Source organism: Mustela lutreola, chromosome 8 (genome assembly GCF_030435805.1).
Source record: "Mustela lutreola isolate mMusLut2 chromosome 8, mMusLut2.pri, whole genome shotgun sequence".
In the NCBI taxonomy this organism is placed as follows: domain Eukaryota; kingdom Metazoa; phylum Chordata; class Mammalia; order Carnivora; family Mustelidae; genus Mustela; species Mustela lutreola.
In genome coordinates, this window is record NC_081297.1 from 113,190,045 (window position 1) to 113,208,472 (window position 18,428).

General features: G+C 34.5%; 1 protein-coding gene across 2 annotated transcripts in view; it reads left to right on the forward strand.

Annotated features, from left to right (window-relative positions):
• OTOGL (otogelin like) overlaps positions 1 to 8,679 on the forward strand; it is a 133,176-nt gene extending 124,497 nt beyond the window's left edge. For both annotated transcript variants that reach the window (XM_059186420.1, XM_059186421.1), the window contains 4 exons: positions 1,993 to 2,112; positions 3,504 to 3,549; positions 6,296 to 6,375; positions 7,042 to 8,679. In XM_059186420.1, coding sequence (XP_059042403.1) covers positions 1,993 to 2,112; positions 3,504 to 3,549; positions 6,296 to 6,375; positions 7,042 to 7,242 — 447 coding nt within the window. In that variant the 3' untranslated portion in view covers positions 7,243 to 8,679. The remainder of the gene's footprint in view (positions 1 to 1,992; positions 2,113 to 3,503; positions 3,550 to 6,295; positions 6,376 to 7,041) is intronic.
• Positions 8,680 to 18,428: the final 9,749 nt, after the last annotated feature.

Genomic DNA, 18,428 nt, shown 5'->3' on the forward strand with positions numbered 1-18,428 from the left:
CGGGTATTGAAGATTTCACTGGGTAAATAAAAGATTGAGAATATTAACCATTTTTTTTTTTTACAAAGAAAACCTCAAGAGTCAGTAATGCTATATCACATCTTTTCAGCAAAAATAATAAAATAATTATTCAGCATTCTCTTATAGTCTCATAATAACTCCATATAGGTTTATAGACTGACCTACTCCTTCCCTAGAAGAGAAAAATGGGACTTTCTATTATTAGTGCAGTTTTTAGTGATGTCACCAGATGTAGGAGTATCACTAATTTTTTATAACTTACATTACCTTAAAGCTGTTCCAATTTATTATTGCCATTTTAAAGTTTTTCCATTCCTAGTTTAGTTATCTAGAGGTCTTACTTCTGGTGTTCTTCATTACATGGGATTACTCACATACCCTCCAAATAGATTTCTCCAATCCTGTGCATTTTATTAAGTAAGAAAGATGACCAATTGTCTTCTTGTGCCATAACCCATGTTTCACAGTTATGTGCAAGCTAGTGTTACTGATTTAATTAGTGTTGTTGGTATTGTTTGTTTTATCCTAGCAATATTTCTGTTTTATAATATATTATTTTAAAGAAGGTTTTTTGATAGCAGAAGCTTCTAAAATGATGAGGAAGTCATAGGTGTCAGTGAGAGAAAATGAACCAGAGTTTACTTGAAAAAAACACAGAAATCTGGGGCTTTTAGTAAAAGGACAACATAAACTCCATAATCAAAAATCCAGGAACCTTCTAGTATTCACAGTGAGAGCCTGAAATGTAAATAAAAGACCAAATTATGTTCAGAATATATTTTGAGAACTCAACAGGTAAAGCAATCAAGGTAAATAAACATCAAGATCGTTAACTTTTGCTCTTTCAAAAATAAGCTTTAGTTATCTAGGAATCTAATTTCTATGGAAAAACTAATTTTTCTATTTCAGATAAGATAGTACTATTAGAAATGAATATTGGAATTACTATTTGAATTTGAATATTTTATTTTCTCTTATACCCGGACTTGTAGACCTTTTCTAATTGATCTAAAAGATCTAAAGAGGGGTGCCTGGGTGGCTCAGTGGGTTAAAGCCTCTGCCTTTGGCTCAAGTCATGATCTTAGGGTCCTGGGATGGAGCCCCGCATCAAGCTCTCTGCTCAGCAGGGAGCCGGCTTCCCCTCCACCACCCCCGCCCCCGCCACCGCCTGCCTCTCTGCCTCTCTGTCCGTCAAATAAATAAATAAAATCTTAAAAAAAAAAAAGATCTAAAGATATGTAAATTAAAATAGAATCTGGAGAAAAAGAAGTTCGTCAAAATTCCTTACCGTACAAGGAATCTTCAAGTCAGAGTTTGGCTAGCATTTTAAAATGTGGGTTATAAATTAAAAATATAGATTGACAGCCACCAGCCCAATAATTATAACATGTCCAGCTGCTTTTATTTCTATATAAGAATTCTGAAATCGGGAATGAAATAAACAGTTACTATGTTTAAAAATTTGCTAAGGGAATAGGGATATGTTTTAAACATAGGGATAAGGAGTGTAGAGCTAGAAGCAAAAGTCAATAATCACTGTCATCCAAAGATTTTTTAATCGTTTTGCTGATAAGGGAGTAGAAGGAAGGATAAACAAATCTCAAGAAAGGAGGCATATTAGCTAATATGATTTGTTGTTTTATAATTAGTGAGGGAACAGTTGAGCAAGACCTTTGACACATGGCCAAATTGGGTAATTAATCTTGTAGTAGAAACAGATACCTATTTGTTTCTTTCCTCTATTGCTTTATTTCACATTTACATCTCAGTTCTGGTATGAAACCAAACACACATACATGCACACACCCCATCTATATATTTCTACTCCTTTTAGATAAATTTGAGGATATTTCCAGATAGACATTTTATACCACAAGAAGTTCTCTGCATCTTGACTTGGAGAGGAAATATTCTACTTAAGAAATATATCAGATTTTAATAAACAAAACAGTAACTTTCTCTTATTTTTAGGAGGGGAGTACCTGGCATTATAATTGTACCACATATGAATGTGTAAAGACTGACGAAGGGACAATGATTCTGAACTACAGTATGGTCTGTCCCCCTTTTAATGAGACTGAATGCAAAATGGTTTGTACTTTATTATGTCTAAGAAAATGTAGTATTACATAGAATTTAGGAAATATGTTTTCAAAGGTTGTATATACATATGTTATGGCTTATTTACTTTGGTCTATGTTTCATTTTCACGTGTGCGTAAAAGCCCTACTAAATGTCTTCAGTTTGCCACTTTGAGTTATCAATGGTGTTCCAAATAACTTTGATTCTTCCTGAACGGATATTGTGCTAGTTCAAAAAATTATTGAAAAAGCATTTGATCAGCAGACCTAGCCTCTCTTTCAGTATGAATTGATAATCTATTGGAGGCTGGCCAATTTTACATCTTAAACACACAGCCAGAATTTATGATGTCGTTCCCTTTTTAATACAAGCTGGCCTACGTCAGATTTGTCTTGACTCCTCTGAGCACGGCCCTGGTGGAACCTGGCGTATATGACAGCACTGCTGATCCTTTAGGTTAGATTCCCCAACTCCTTCTTCTCTCAGAGAAGAGTCCACTGGGAAAGTAGATTTGTGGAGGTGATACTTTTTTCTTGTAAGATCCTTTGTAGCTTTAACTATTTTGGAGATAGTAATCCTTCATGAAAAGTGAGCTTTGTTCTATTGCATAGGCAGTATTTTTCTTAAGTGTGCAGAAATAGCATAGTCTCATTGATTTTTTTTTTCTCCCCAAGATGTGCCCTTTTAGTGATGGTGGCTAGCTAGCTGGGTAGGTAGAGGTCATGTATAATAAAGTAATAGAATTTCAGCTCTGAAAAGAATCTTAGGCATCATCTATTTCACAGATTCATTTTTATGGCGCAAATTCTTTGACTTATATTGTAATTGGTAAGTTACTAAAAGCAATTAGCGGCTTACTTAAGAATTCAAAAAGGTAATCAATAAAAGTTTTCTTAATTTAGTCCTAGGCAAGAGTCATCCTGAAGCGAGCGATTTTTTTTCTTTTTAAATGTTAAAGAAAAAGATATATCATTTAAACATTCAATTATATTCAGGAACTTAGTCTTATCTCATAGAGTACCTTAGCTTATTCCAAGGAGTTGAAAAAAACATAACGGCCTCAATTTAGAGTACCTATTAGTACTCTGCTTTGGTAAGAATTTTTTGTGCATTATTGAAAATGTTTTTAGTAAATAAATAAATAAATAAATAATGTGTTCTTTTAAGTAAGTTCATCTCTTTGCACTTTACTAGTGAAGAAATAACAAAAATTTAAACAAAATATCAGCTGCTTAGTTTAAAAACAAATTCTCATTAGAAATAGTTAAATTTCTATAATTTTCCAGTTAAGGCTTTGTGATATTTAATAAAAACACCAAGAGAGTTAGTTTTCTATTTCTAGTCCAATAGGACATGAACAAACACTGTGAGTTTTGACTTTATTCCTTCTCTCTTTCTAGAATGAAGGGATTGTAAAGCTTTATAATGAAGGCTGTTGCAAGATCTGTAAGTGAGGACATATTATATGCGTTAATTTGATTAGTTTTAATTGCTCATGGTAATTATGATCTTTCTCATAAAATTCAGATCTTATGATGCAAGGAGGGAAGCATATTTTATAATGTTATTATTTAAATGTTTGTCATGTGGTTAATTATTTTTTAATTTAGTCTTTTGGAGTATGAATAAAGTATTTTTAATTTAGATGAATTTTAACCTAAATATCAGAAATTTCTTTATTGTTGTATTTCCCAAAAGGTATTGCATAGGATTTTAATATAAGTTTTAAGTTTAAAAGGTTTCTTTTGTCAAATTTGCTTGGAACATGCGAGGCTACACCAAGTTAAGTAAGTTATGGTGAGAATGGCATTTTTGGCTTCAATAAGGACCTTGGATTTTATAACTCCATGCTGATTATTCAACAAGTAGGTCCATTTTGTTATCCAAGGGCAGGTAGGGGAAGATCTATGCAACCGACCGTAAACCTTCTATTTATTGCCTGCCACACATTGGCACAATTAAGCCCCGTAAAGACAGTATTGTAACCAATCTTTACAACAGTTGAGAGATAAATGAGAGGTGGGTATGGTTTCCTCTACAGATAAGGAAATGAAGGTTCAGAAAAGTTGATTTGCACTAATCAGTAATGGACTCAGGCCTGTCCACTGCCCAGGTCCAGGACCTTTCAATTCTGCCAAGCTCTCTAAAGTTGCAGAATAATACCAACCTACCTCAGTTTCTCCCATCTGACATGTAGGGACTTGTGGAATATCTTCTGCTTGGTATCACAAAATCCTTTTCTACAAACTTTGTTTCTGGGTGACTGGGCTATCTTGGACAGACTGGATGTTGGATACTATTGCAAATACCATGCTTAACCAAATGTATTCCCATAGTCTTTAAAAAATGAAGAGGAAATGCCTCTTGGTACTAATAAGTTCAGCCAGCTAACAATAAATTTAAGCTATCTCATTATATTTATTACACAAATTAGCTCATCAAATAGATTTCTACGAGGTGCCTGTCATGTATCAGGCACTCTTTTAGGCACAGGGACAATGATAGTGAATGAAACAGTACATGCATGCCCTAGTGCATATTATGAAGAAGGGGAAGAAATAAGGAACACATAAATATATACTATTGTGTCAGGTAGAGATGAGTGACATAAAGAAAATTAGTACAGAAGAAAAGGGATGGAGGGTGGGGAACTGGGTTGCTAATTTAAGTGAGTGGCTGGAGAGTGCCTCTGTGGTGAGGTGTCTTCTGGGTAGAGACTGAGTGACTGAATCCAGCCAGGAAGAATAACAAGTATGGAAAGCAGAGGAAATAGCAAGGTTTGGCTAAGCACAAGGATGAAGGTGACAGAAAGAAGAGGGTGGGTACCTTATAGGTCACATTAGAGATGATTTCTTCCTTAACTCTTCTTTCCTCTGACATGAGAATAGAAGGGCTACTAAAGTAACTAACCACTGAGTGAAAGCACCATAAGGTACACACCAGCCTGTCCTCCATCACAAACTCTGAACCGCCAACCAGACGGTAGTTGAGAGGCAAGGGAAAGGAGAAGGGACAAGCATAGGATTCTGAGGAGGAGCCGCAATTGAGATGGAGAAAAACCAAAAGGGCTGTTTCAGAAGCCAAGTGTGGAAAGTATATCAAGGAGGAGATAGTCATAGTCATAGAAGAGAGTTTTCTCAAATGCTGCTGAGAAGTTAAGTAGGATGAGAACTAAGCTGTAATCTCTGAAGTTAGCATTTTGAAGGTCAAGAGTGACCTTGAGAAGGACAATTTACTTTCAGGCAATCTTTGCTACTCATCTCTGCTTCAACTTGAGTAGTTTAGCTTTTAGATACTTTACATGTTGGAATTTCAAATAAGCACTTAACATAAAAGATTTTGTGGCTAAACTGATTTGGAAACTGAAGATCTAATTTCAATCTTTTGCAAACAAGAAAACTCAGCAGAATGATTTCAGTGACTTTCCTAAAGTAACAAAGCAAGTTATTGTCAGAGTGAAGTAAGAACCTTGGTCTTTGTGCATCCTGAAATAAGGGTTATTTAGATATAACTTTAAATATGTATTCCTAGGTGTCATCAAGTGGTCATCCATCACACCACAGAGGCATTTTAATATATCATTAATTAATACAAAGTATTTTAATGTGAAGTCATAAGAGATCATTTCAGAGCCATAAATATCAACTGTAATGACTCATCCATACATTTCAAAATGGTTGAGAAATAATTCAATTACCTTCATGTATGATTTTATATTAAAATCTATTAAGATAAAGTAGCTTTAAATCTGTTTTTAATTTTAAAATAGGTTTATGTATACATGTATAGCTGCCTAATTATGTACATGTATATATACTTCTACATACAATGTTTCATTCTAAAAATAATTTAATAATTTAAAAATTTTAAATATATATTTTATCTTTCTATATGATACACACAGGTTGATGTTAACATTATTGCATGTGTAGAATGTTTTGATTCTATTCTAGGATAATAAGGTAAAGAGATAAATATAATGCTAAAAATATGAGAAAGTCTATTTAGAAAGTGAAAATAAATATTGAGCATAAAATATTTGAGGGAAATTTTAAGTATACTTTAATATAGGAATGTATTTCATATAAATATATACATTATTTTATTTTAAATATAGGCATATGCTTAATTGAATTAAGAAACAATCTGACATGGGCTTTCTGATGAATCAATACATTATATATTTTATCAGGCAAACGAGAAGAAAGAATTTGCCAGAAAGTGATCATTAAATCAATCATAAGGAAACAGGACTGTATAAGTCAAAACCCTGTAAGTGGAAACATATAATTTGTTACATAAAGAGCATGTGTCTTTCCAAAAGTATATAGCACTAATACGTTTGTAAGTCAACAAAATGCCAACTGTCACAATATTTAACTTTGCGATTATTCATACATTTTAATATTAAAATATTCTGTTTGTGAAGAAGTATAAACTATTCTTGGCATTAATAATCAATAGTTATGAATCATAATTGCAATCTAGAGAGATGGAAATTAAACCAAATATATTTGACTACATATTTTTTTAACTATGCAATTTTACTCAGCAAAAATAGTCTTAGTTCTAATTTTACCCCATTTAATGTGACCTACCCAATAATATAGTCTCCACGAGGTCTGATATAATACAGATTACAATAGAATCATTAGATTGTGATGAACATTGTACATATACCTGACTAGTTATTAGGTGCACATTTATTTCAGAGTTTATGTCAGCCTTTCTGTCTTAGGTATCATCATGGAACATCTCCTGGACTTATTCAAGTTATTAAAGTCTAACCTGGTATTTTCTTGCAGTCTTCTAATATACAGTAGCTTAGGACTTAATACAGTGATAATAAAGTTTTGCTTTCACTTGGTATCATAGGAGAATTGAATAGCCAGTTTTTAAACATTTTAAGAATTCTTTTCTCATTGTCTCTCCTTACAGGTAAATGTTGCATCTTGTGATGGAAAATGCCCATCTGCTACCATATATAACATCAACATTGAGAGCCATCTAAGATTCTGCAAGTGCTGTCGTGAAAATGGAGTGAGAAACTTGTCTGTGCCTCTGTATTGCTCAGGAAATGGCACCGAAGTCATGCACACGCTCCAGGAACCTATAGACTGCACATGTCAGTGGAATTAAACTTCTGGATTTCTAGGAACTCTATGTAATAATCACAATGTCAAATGAAGTTACCTTAATGTCATTATTTAGGCACTGGAAGATTTTATTAAACATTAATGTATTTTTCAGTGTTTGGGATATGGCAATTTAATGCTTGGTACAAATATGCTATTTCCTAGAAAAAATAATTGTCAAAATAGTTGTCAAAATAAAAATAAATCAAATTTATTGATTTACTCTATTTTAGAGACTCAACTGATTCTAAGTTATTCAGCTGAGATGCAGTTATGTATGTAATTGCAACATGCCACAGCCCTGGGATATTCTCATCCATTAGAAGGTTATTTTGCATTTTCCATTTGCACCCAATAGAGATTTTTTTGCTTTGCGAAGTCTGCCATAGCTTCCCAAATTAAGATAGCAGTACTCTTTCCTCACTACTGTTTAATCTGTTAAATGTAATTAGTTAAAGCTGGCATCTGGATAGTCATAAAGCGTAGGATACATAGAGACAGATCATTCAACTATAGGATTTTAGATTATTTAAAGCCTGAATGAATATTAGGGTTGTTATTGCAAATGCCTCTTGTTTTGCAGGTGTACCAGGTCACTGGAAAAGCTGTGTGCCTTATAACAAATGACTTTCTGAATCCCAGTCCTATGCTCTTTTCTTTTGAATGGTATAGTAAGATGCCTGTCATGGAATCTTTGATTCTTAAAGAGCTTGCTTTGCATAGAATTAAGAATTTTAAATTAAATTCCTTTTAAAGAAATGAAAAATAATGCCACACATACATATGTATATACATACATATAATAGTAATCCCAATAATAAGAAATGGAGAAAGGTAGCATCACTTGCTAAAGAGTGGCGGGATATATTGGACTTTTATTTTTTATACCATTACAACTGTTGTGAAATAAGTTGTTACTATTTAACATTTAATTATTTGCTATGCCATGGACCAATGGTTTTTGATATGTATTTGCATTCGATCGGAGTTGCGTGCTATTTTTCTTTTCATGCTGCTGCTTTGCCAATGAAGAATGAAATAAAATGATTTGAATGTATTAATCATTCTGCAATGGAATGCTGCACTTTTTAAACATAATAGGCTATTGATATTTGCAAGGAACATATCTTGAGATTTTTGCAAATCCTCAAATTTTCTGCCACTTACAGTGTAGAATTATTTGAATTTCCTCACCTGTAAAAAAGAGAGAATGCTCTACTTGCTATGATTGTTGTGGGGATCAAATGAAGTCAAATAGCAACACGAAAACAGTAAAGGTGCATTGAAAAGCAGATGTGGGTGGGCCTGGTGGTCTAGGTTCAGATTTCAGCTAGGTGAGTTGCTTGGGTTTCAAAATCATGCTTCCCAGAAAAAAAATGCAACTTATCAGATATTTTGGACCTCCAGGGTTACTAAGAAACAAATGAAAGAATGAAATGAACAGTGCCTACTGTTTATAAAAATGGACTTTATCTTATTTGTGCTTAATAAAAGTGTTTCATCTAGACATTAACATTTCGGTATTCTTTGACTCCTGTTAACATATAGATTGAATCAAATGTCTTTGGTTAAAATAAATTAACATTGCTTGAGAGAAACTATTATGTACCTCTGCTGAGGCAGGTAATGTTGTCTATTGTCTGCCACACATTTCTTTATTTTCATGCTCTGTAAAATACTTGTAATTAAATTAAAAATACTAAATCACGTTTAGACCTATTTGTGGGGGAAAACGGGAAACATTGTCCTAGAACATGATAAGCATTCTGCAATATAACAGATAGGTATTGAGGGCCTTCTCTGAGCCAGGTGCTATTCTGAGCTCTGAGGACAAATGTAAAATAAAGCAGACACGGTGTAGACTCTCCTGTAATTTAAAGTCTTGTGAGAAAGTAGGCATTAGTCACATAAACATACCTATGAGAAAGTTCAGAAGGAGTGCCCCAAACTTTGGAATGTAGCATATGATTCAGGTGACCCTCCAATCATCAGAGGTGATGATTTGGGAAACCTGGATAATAACCTGGACAATAACCTGCTGTTGGGACCACTGGATAGTAACTTGGATTTGGATTCTTGGTGCTCTGCACATGAGCTGTGCTGTTCCTGCCTAGTCGTTTTGAGAAAGTTGGATTCATACATCCATTGACATGAAGATAAATTCTACATGAATCAGAGATTGAAATGTTCAAAAAGGGAGGGAGAGGGTAAAACTAAAGAAAATATGGGAGAAATTCACTAATGCCTTAGAGTGGGGGAGAGTCATTCCAATTCTGACTCAACATCCAGAAGCCCAGAAGAAAACATTGATAAATTTAATAAGAAAACTGAAAACAAATTCTGCAAGACAAAAAAAGTCAAAGTCAAAAGAAAAAAATGTAAAACCAAAGCACAATATTTACAATGTATCACTGATAAAGGCTCGTCTTCTATAGCAAAAGCTCCTAAAAAAGAACACAAAAGGAAAATATGAACAACCTAATAGAAAAATAGGCCAATAACTTGTATGATATTAGAGAGAAAAAGAAATAATACTTGAGGACACTGGAAAGATAATTGAGCATACTTTTTAAAGGGATTTATTTATTTATTTGAGAGAGAAAGAGGGAAAGAGAGAGAATGAAAGAATGGTGGGGAGGGGAAGAGGGAAAGAGAATCCCGAGCAGAATCTGAGCTCAGCACAGAGCCTGATGCAGGGCTTGATTCCATGGCCCTGAGATCACAATCCCAGCAGAAATCAAGAGTTGGACACTCAATTGAATGCACCACCCAGACACCCCAATGGAGCATGCTTTTTTTCTTTTTAAAAGATTTATTTGTTTATTTGACAGACAGAAGAGCCCGATGCGGGGCTCGATCCCAGGACCCTGGGATCATGACCAGAGCAGAAGGCAGAGGCTTTAACCCACTGAGCCACCCAGGCGCCCCTGGAGCATGCTTTTAATAAAAGCATTTCACATTCAATTTACACACACAAAAAGCCATTTCTCACCTACAAGATGGTAGCCAATTAAAAGCTTTATTATACTTTTTTTTTTTTTTTTTTTTTAGGCTAGGTGGCTTAGAAACCATAAACATTTATTTCTTATAATTCTTGAGGCTGGGGAGTCCAAGAACAAGGTGCTAGCAGTCTTCTTGCTGTTTTCTCACCTGGCAGGAGGGATGAGGGAGCTGCCTGGGGTATCTTCTGTAAGGGCACTAATCCCATTCCAGAGGGCTTAACCCTCATGTTCTACTCATCTCCCAAAGGCCAACTTCCTAATACCATCACATAGGGTGTTGTGAATTTAAGGCGGGACAGGGAGTGGGAGACACAATAATTCAGACCACAATAAGAGGTTGAAAGGTGATTAGTGGATGGTCAGTTGAACCCAAAATACACACTCTCCTGCTGTACTCATGCCCAGATTCAGGCAGGCACATGTTCATGTTTCTGCAGCTGGTGGTCCTGGACCTTCTGCCGCCTTCATGGCAATTCTCTCTGCAGGCAGCCTGAAACAGCTGGATGGGAACAGCACAGTGCACGTGCTGAGGACCAGCCAAAGCCACTGGCCTTCTTGCCTTCCCCTGACCTATGTTTTCTTTCTCCTGCCATAGACATTGGCTTCTCCCACCACCTCTGAGCCTTCTGTGGAAGAAGCACCACACCCCCATGACTACCCTGATAAACTGGGTGATGTGGCCTGGAATAAAGAGGGGATAAGTACCCTGTGAAATGAACTCTGAGCAATGATGGTAGGCCCAGGAGCCCGCAGGTAAATTGCTCACTGTCACTCATCTCACAGACGATTCCCAGATGTGGTGGTTCCTTTGGCTCTCCAGAGACATCTGTGTTCTACGTGAGCTGTGGCCGACTCTCTAGTAATTTTGACTCCTCTCCTGCCCCACTTCCCTTAATCAGTTCCTTGCAGAGTCTTCCCCACATCAGTAAATAACAAATTTAATGTCTGTCTGTGCTGTGTCAGCACGGACTTGAACCACATACATATTTCCTGACAGGCTCAGAGATTAACACTAAAACTACGAAATGTTAACTTTAGCTTATTAAATCAATAAAGATTTAACTGTTTGCTATGTCCTGTTGGAAGGGAGAAGAGTAAAAAACAAACTCATGCAGTTTCTAGGAGATAAAGAAGAATATAAAACATCCATCTAAATAATTTCTATTGTCATTTTATTTTCACTTATCTCTCTGTCTCTCTTCCTCCAGGATTAAATTGAATATACATCTTTTAATTTTAAATTTCTTTAAGAATTTTTATGTTCTAAAAAGATTTTCTGCAGTAGAAATTTTATATGCTATATAGTATTTTCACAAGTGAATATCATGATCTATTTAACCGGTCTATTAATGGTTATTAAATTTGTTTCTCATTTTCCCTATTATAAACCCTTACGTACGAAGTGAAATTGAAGGACCAAATGACATCAACATGCTGAAGAATTTCCATACATTTTGCTAATCTGTCTTCCACAACTGCTGATCAACTTTTTCCTTCCCCAAGAAGTTTATGAGGTTTTTTTTTTTTTTAATTCTTTATCATCATCAACACTAGGTAGTACCAGACAAAATTCCTTATTGGTAATAATAAGAAAAAAGGTCAGCTCATAGTAGAATGTCCTTATTGATAATAACAAGGAAAATCCTTATTGATGATATTAGAAAAAAGGTCAGCTCGTAGTAGAATAGATACCTGACTGTGCCACTGAATTCAAACCTTTCTATATACTCATTTTATCTTTTGTCTATTTTTTCTTTGTCCATTTTCTTAGTGGTAATTTTATAGAGTTCTCTCTCAGGACAAATGATTTTGCAAGCTTTAATTGACCTGTCTCCATCTTTAAGTATTATAGTTAATATACCCTGGGACTTTGGGTTCTGTTTTTAAAATTTAATTATTAGGAGTGAAACAAAACCTTTTATTCATGTTAGTTTTAAGAGATGAATATGAATAAATTATTGATATATTCCATTCAATTTAAGCTGAAATGGAGAGAAGACAGACACTGTATCTTGAGGCTCTAATGTCCAAAAGAGAATAGATGCTCTTACTAGGAATTTAAAGGTTTCTGAGCTTTTTCTAGGCAATTAACTATCATGCAATGTTTCACGGTTAATGTTCACATTACATTAAAAAAGGACACTACTGAAATAGAGATATCTCAACAATTTCTTAAAATTAATCTTTCAAGAACGTTTGTGGTTACAACATGTAGATTCAGAAGATTTCAAGATACACAAAAGTTATGACTCTGGCCAGACGGCTTACCGCCCAGTGAATTAAGATTCACATTTGCGCTAATATTCCCAGACAAGGTCAGTGTGAATGGTCCAGCAGTCTGGTTTCCGTATAGAAGTGCTCACCTGAGGGGCAAGGGAGTACCTAAATCTGGCTCATGTTTCTCAAGCCAGGTCATATACCGTGACAAGAAGCTCTTTCTATCCAGAGGAAGGAAGGCCTTTTTCTTTGCATGAAGACACTGGTCTCTTGCCAAGCCAAACACCCATCTGGGAGTCATCTTCCCAGAGGGAGGAGCACTTTCTAATAATTCCTGAGGTATTTTCTAATTTATCCACCACACACTGTGCCTTTTCCTAGTGTATCTACCATGAGGAGGCATCTTTTGCTAACTTGCACAAATATTAACAACCATCTTGTTCATAGCCTTCCCATCCATTTTTTTTTTTTTTCTAATGATGTCACATGAAAGGCTATAGTACTTGAAATCTTGCCTCTAAACAGCATCTTTGGTTGGGGAGGAATATTTGACTTTTCAGAGTTATTTCACTGTTAACTAGAAAGACTGACATTCTGGCTAAGGTTAAAATTCTATCATATTATCAAAAATGTTTTCTATTATCAGAAAATAGATTATAGAAACCTTGAGATGGATACAAAATTTTAAAAATTGTGTTTTGTTTACTAAAGATATGGAATTTAAGCTTTCTGCCTTCTTAGTCATATTTATTTTGTGCCAAAATTAAATTTTATCTATTTATTCTATTAAAAGCTATATATGCATGCACATAAACATACACATAAAAATAAATTCAGTTTTTGCTATCTAATTTTATAATTCTGTATATGGACTAACCACAGTCTTTACTGACAGTCCTAGTATCTCCATTACTGAATCCTTATGTTTGTTTGATTTCTTGGTTGCTTGATTTTGTCTTCAAGTAATTTTTCTCCAGAAAGGTATATGGGTTATATATTTCCTAAGACTTTACTCACACTTTTACATAATAACTAAGGTCTCAGGCCCTTGGATGAAATAGGTATAAATTCAAATCCTAATATCATATTTTTCTGTGTGACTCTAAACAAACTTAATAATTTTGCACTTCATAGTTTTCAAATTCCTCAAAGGATTTGTGTGAGGCTAATGGAGTTAATACATGTAAAGTACTTACTAGAGTGTTTAACATATAGGACTTGATATATATAAGCAGAGTATAAAAATTTGAGTTCATAGTTTGCTTTCAAAAACTCTAGACATTGCTTCATTGTGTTTGGACATTTAGTGCTGCAAAAGAAAAGTCTGGTTTCCATTTTAGTATATGGTTCCATTATAGGTATATTTCTTTTCTTTTTTCTTTGAACGGTTGCTTATTACAATTTTCCTTCAAGTTTTAAATTCTTCTATTGTGAAAGTGTGTATAGGTATGGTTCTCTATTTATTGATATTCTTTTGGATTTTCTGATCTTCACACAATCTTTTTTTAAATATATAAAAGGTGTTTCTTCCATTGCTAGTATATTTTTATTTGATATGTTTCCCTTTTAATCTGATTTTATATTCAGAAAAATTATGTATACATTGTTTTTCTTTCATACCTATGATAATTTCTTTCTGTCTTCATCTATTTGTCTTTTTTCTCTTCATAATTGTATATTTTTTTCCACAATAGTTATTCATGCTTACTCTACTTCTATCAGTGTAGATTGTAAATCTGAAAAATCATGTTTAGTTTCCTTGTATTTATTTCCTGTCAGATTCTCTTTTTAACTCATCTAATTTTTTTTAACTTCAGGCTATTTTCTATTGATACAAAATTATTCTTCTCAATATTTTCTCATACTTTTATGGAAATCATGTATTTTGCGTACTTCAGACAAAGACAAAAACTTTCCTGATTTCTTCCCTTGAATTCTGCATCAAAGTGCTTATAATATCTAATCTCTTCTTTTCCTCAATTTTTAAGATGATATTCTCTTTGCTTTGTAGTACTTTTTCATAGGTCTTATGGCTTATTTTCATGTCATTTTGGCTGTTTATATTAGGTTATATGGATTGCCTGTGGTTGTCCTCTATTACCACTTGAGGAACGGTAAGAATTTTACTCTCATATTTCCAGCTACAGGACAGGATGAAAAAGTCTATTCCTATTTTACTTTCTATATTCTGGCAAGCTTGTCCTAATAGTTTCCAACTACAAAGGTCACAGATTCTCTCTACATCATTTCATGCATCTCTGATATCCTGAATTATCAAAAGTCATGAAAAATTATGATTTTTTTTTGCTCACATCTAGCATTTTTATCCTTCATTTTTCTTGACACTTTCATCTATAATGCTTATCTTGTAATGAGTGCTCATAAAATACAGTGGAGTACTGCTAAACTCCTTTGTTTCCTGGGAGCTACTAACTCTCAAGCGATTCAGAAAGACCAGAAAGAGAGTTGGAATTAGAGAAAAGTTTAACTACTTCCTGAAATACACTGTTTCAGCACCATGTGTCCACTGACCAGCTTCTGAGGCACAGAACTCTGAGTTAGGGAATTGGAAATCAGAAAGATATAAGCTATCTCTTTTGTCTTTCCTGGTAAATTTTACATATAATAAATAACAGATTTTCTTCTGAAGTCAGTTTTATTCTGTTACGCAATTTTTGTTCGTGAACTTTGTTTTGTTTTTGTATTTTAGAACAGTACAAACTGAGACTCAAATATTAGCATTATACAAAAGGTCTACAAAATTTTGCAAAGGAGTCTTGAGAAAATACTACAAACTATTGGGATAACAAATGTTTAACCAAACATATGAGATTATTTAATGTTGAGAGCAGTAGATTAAAGTGAACATTTAGAAAATTATTTCTTAACTTTAGAAAAAATCTATAAGATATAAATATATTAGACCTGCTAAGAGTAGTACCTGGATACCTGTGCTTTTTGTCATGTTCATTTTCTTGATCTACCTGCAGCTGCTCTAAATTATATCAAATAAGATGAGATTGATTATGTAATCAATGGGTAAGGATATTCTTCTGTGATTCATGGTTAAGAAAACAGCCTCTGGAACTAGATGCCTGGGATCAAATCCCACTTGCTACTCATTAATTCTGGGGAGGATGAGCGCCACTGCAAAGAATATCTTTCACAGAATTTAAGAATTTGAGATAACCAACTTTGAGATGGGCCGGAGTGAAAGAAATGCCAAGACTTGAATGCATTTATCTCTGCTTCCCTTGCTCTGCCAACTCCATTTTCTCCCACTGCATTCCTGTTGCTCCACATGGCAACCTTGTATATAGCTATGGCAGCTTTGATGAAACAACCCTTCAAGATGTTTTCCAACAAAGAGGATAGGACATCCATCTCTGACTTCTTGTTAGGAACGCCTGTGCGACGACTGCCCAAGTTTGCGATCCCATTAACTGTGGGTATTGCTTTTCTATTGCTGTGAAATGAAGTACCACAAATTTAATGTCTTGAATCAAAACACTTATTATCTGACAGTTTCTGTGAACCAGGAGTCTGGGCTCTCTGCTCAGGATCTCACCAGGCTGAAATCAAGTTGTTACTTAGGACTGTGATCTCATCTGAGGCTATGGGTCCTCTTTTTCCAGGCTCATTCACATCGTTGCAGAATTAAGTTCCGTGAGACTCTGGGACTGAGATCACAGTGTTCTGACTGACTGTAGGCTGGCACACACCCTCAGCCTCTGGAGGCAAGGCTCATGTTCTAACCATCTGGCCCTCTCACATCATGGCAACTTACTTCTTAGAAGTCCGCAGGAGAATGGCTTTTTTGTTCTGCTATAGTGAAGTAGTCTATAAAGTAAATAATCATGGTAGTGATGATCTCATCATTTTCACAGGTCCACCAAGCCTCAGGGGGAGGGGATTATACAAGGTGTGAATAACAGGGGGTGGAAATTTTAGGTATCATCCTAGAATTGTGCCAACAGTAAGGGTTTGAGTATCTTTCTTGGACTGCCAGGGTCATTGACCATCCCCTTGTAAGGTCACAGATCTCCCTTTTCCTCTAGTGTCCCATAAAAAGGGACAAAAACCATGTCACTAATTTATTCAGGTTATAAGTTTTAAGGAGGGATATTTTTATGTTGGTCTTTAACTTCTCCCTTTCATTTTTCAGGGTATAAGGATAGTGGATCTTCCTGTCTAGATAGAAAGCTCTTGTAGTAAGGAAGTTACAGTTTTCTTGCCTTATCTTTCCTGTCCCTTCTGCTGGAAAGTTTCTCAGTAAAAATTTACTGTATTCATTAAACATGTTAAATGTACTGATAATCTCATTTAGAAATAAATTCCCACCCATCCTGGCATACTTGTTAACAAACCTCTCAGGAAAGCAATAAACGTGATGAACCAGACCTCAGATTATTTCACAACTACCCCATTCCAGACATGCAAGTCCTTTTTTAGTCTCAATTCTCAATATGTCATTTGCATTTTAGTCCACACCAATAAATACAAATAAATCTGAGTTTTAATCTTCGATTCTGAAATGCAGCCAATAACACATTATTAAACATACAATTTTCACTCAAAGTAAATTCATTTGGATTAATTTGGATGATTAAATCATTTCACAAAAGATCTGTTGCAATAACTACTTTTCATATTGTATAAATAAATATGCTAAAAAGATAATGCCACAAATTGTTAGGAAATTTTGCATTGTAAAAAAGGCCAATCCTAGTTACAGAACTAAAACACCAAGCTTTTTGGCATCACATTTAAGAAATAAATACAGATGAAAAACATGCTGCTAATCCATCTTTTATATTCTTTCTCTTGTAACTCATGCCAGCAAAATAAAGCTTAGAAATTCTATAGCAACAATGGCTTTCCTTTAAATAATGATAGAAATCTGGCTCACTTTGATTACATGTCAGCTTATAAAAGTCTTATTTTTGTAAGAAAAATTAGAGTAAAATATCTCCTTTGAAAGAGGACATTTAAAACGACCCATAAAAATAGGAGTCAGGAAACAAGGAAAGACAAAAACACTTCATTTAATTTATCTAGAAGATTTAAGATAGAATATTTTTGTGTTGGTCTTTAACTTTTAAGCACTGTTCCATTTGAACCTTAAAACAATATACTTCTTCACAATCTGGAATGTGACAGATCTTGTTACTGTAAAGAGGAAATCATTAGGAAAGAAAGAATCTCAGGCACATCACAAACAGTTCAGAAAAAGACTCTCCAGTTTTAAAGCAGATCCATATTAGAGGACTCCTATAAGTCATACATTGGTTTTTTTAGAATGACATGACTCATCTTAAAACTTGTATTTGTGTTCCAAAAACGTTTAGAAATATTTACAATGAAGTGAATCCCCAGTGTCACCTAGAAAAAGGAGGTGGCAGAGTTTTAGAATATTTCTCCTACAAGTATTTATTCAAAACATGTTTGTTGAGGGCTTACTATGTAAGATATCACAATTGGACCGTAATATGAAAATCAATAGGAAATAAGACTTATCTTCAGGGAAATTACAGTCTGATAGAGATACTAAGTTGTTCACAGATAATTATATAAAAAAATAGAATTCTATGAGCCATGTATTAGGGGCACTAACTACCACAGAAGCACAGAGGAGCGGATAGAGCTCTTGTTAGTAATACCAGGACAAGTTTCATGAAGAAGGTGAAATAAGAGGAAAATATTGGAAAAACAGTGAACTGAACATGTATGAAGTAAACCAAAATATTTCTGGAGGACTTACTGGGTACAGTAAGGAATTAGGGAGGCTGAAGAGTCATTGAAAACACTGTGAGGAGGGAAGTAACATTATTAGAACTGAACTCTAGAAAGATTAATCTGAAGAAAGTTGAAAATAGATTAGAAAAGAAGAAAAACCAGAGATAAGGAGACTTATTTTGTATTGTATTTTGGCAGGGGGCAGAGTAGAAGGTGCAGGTAGAGGGAGAAGGAA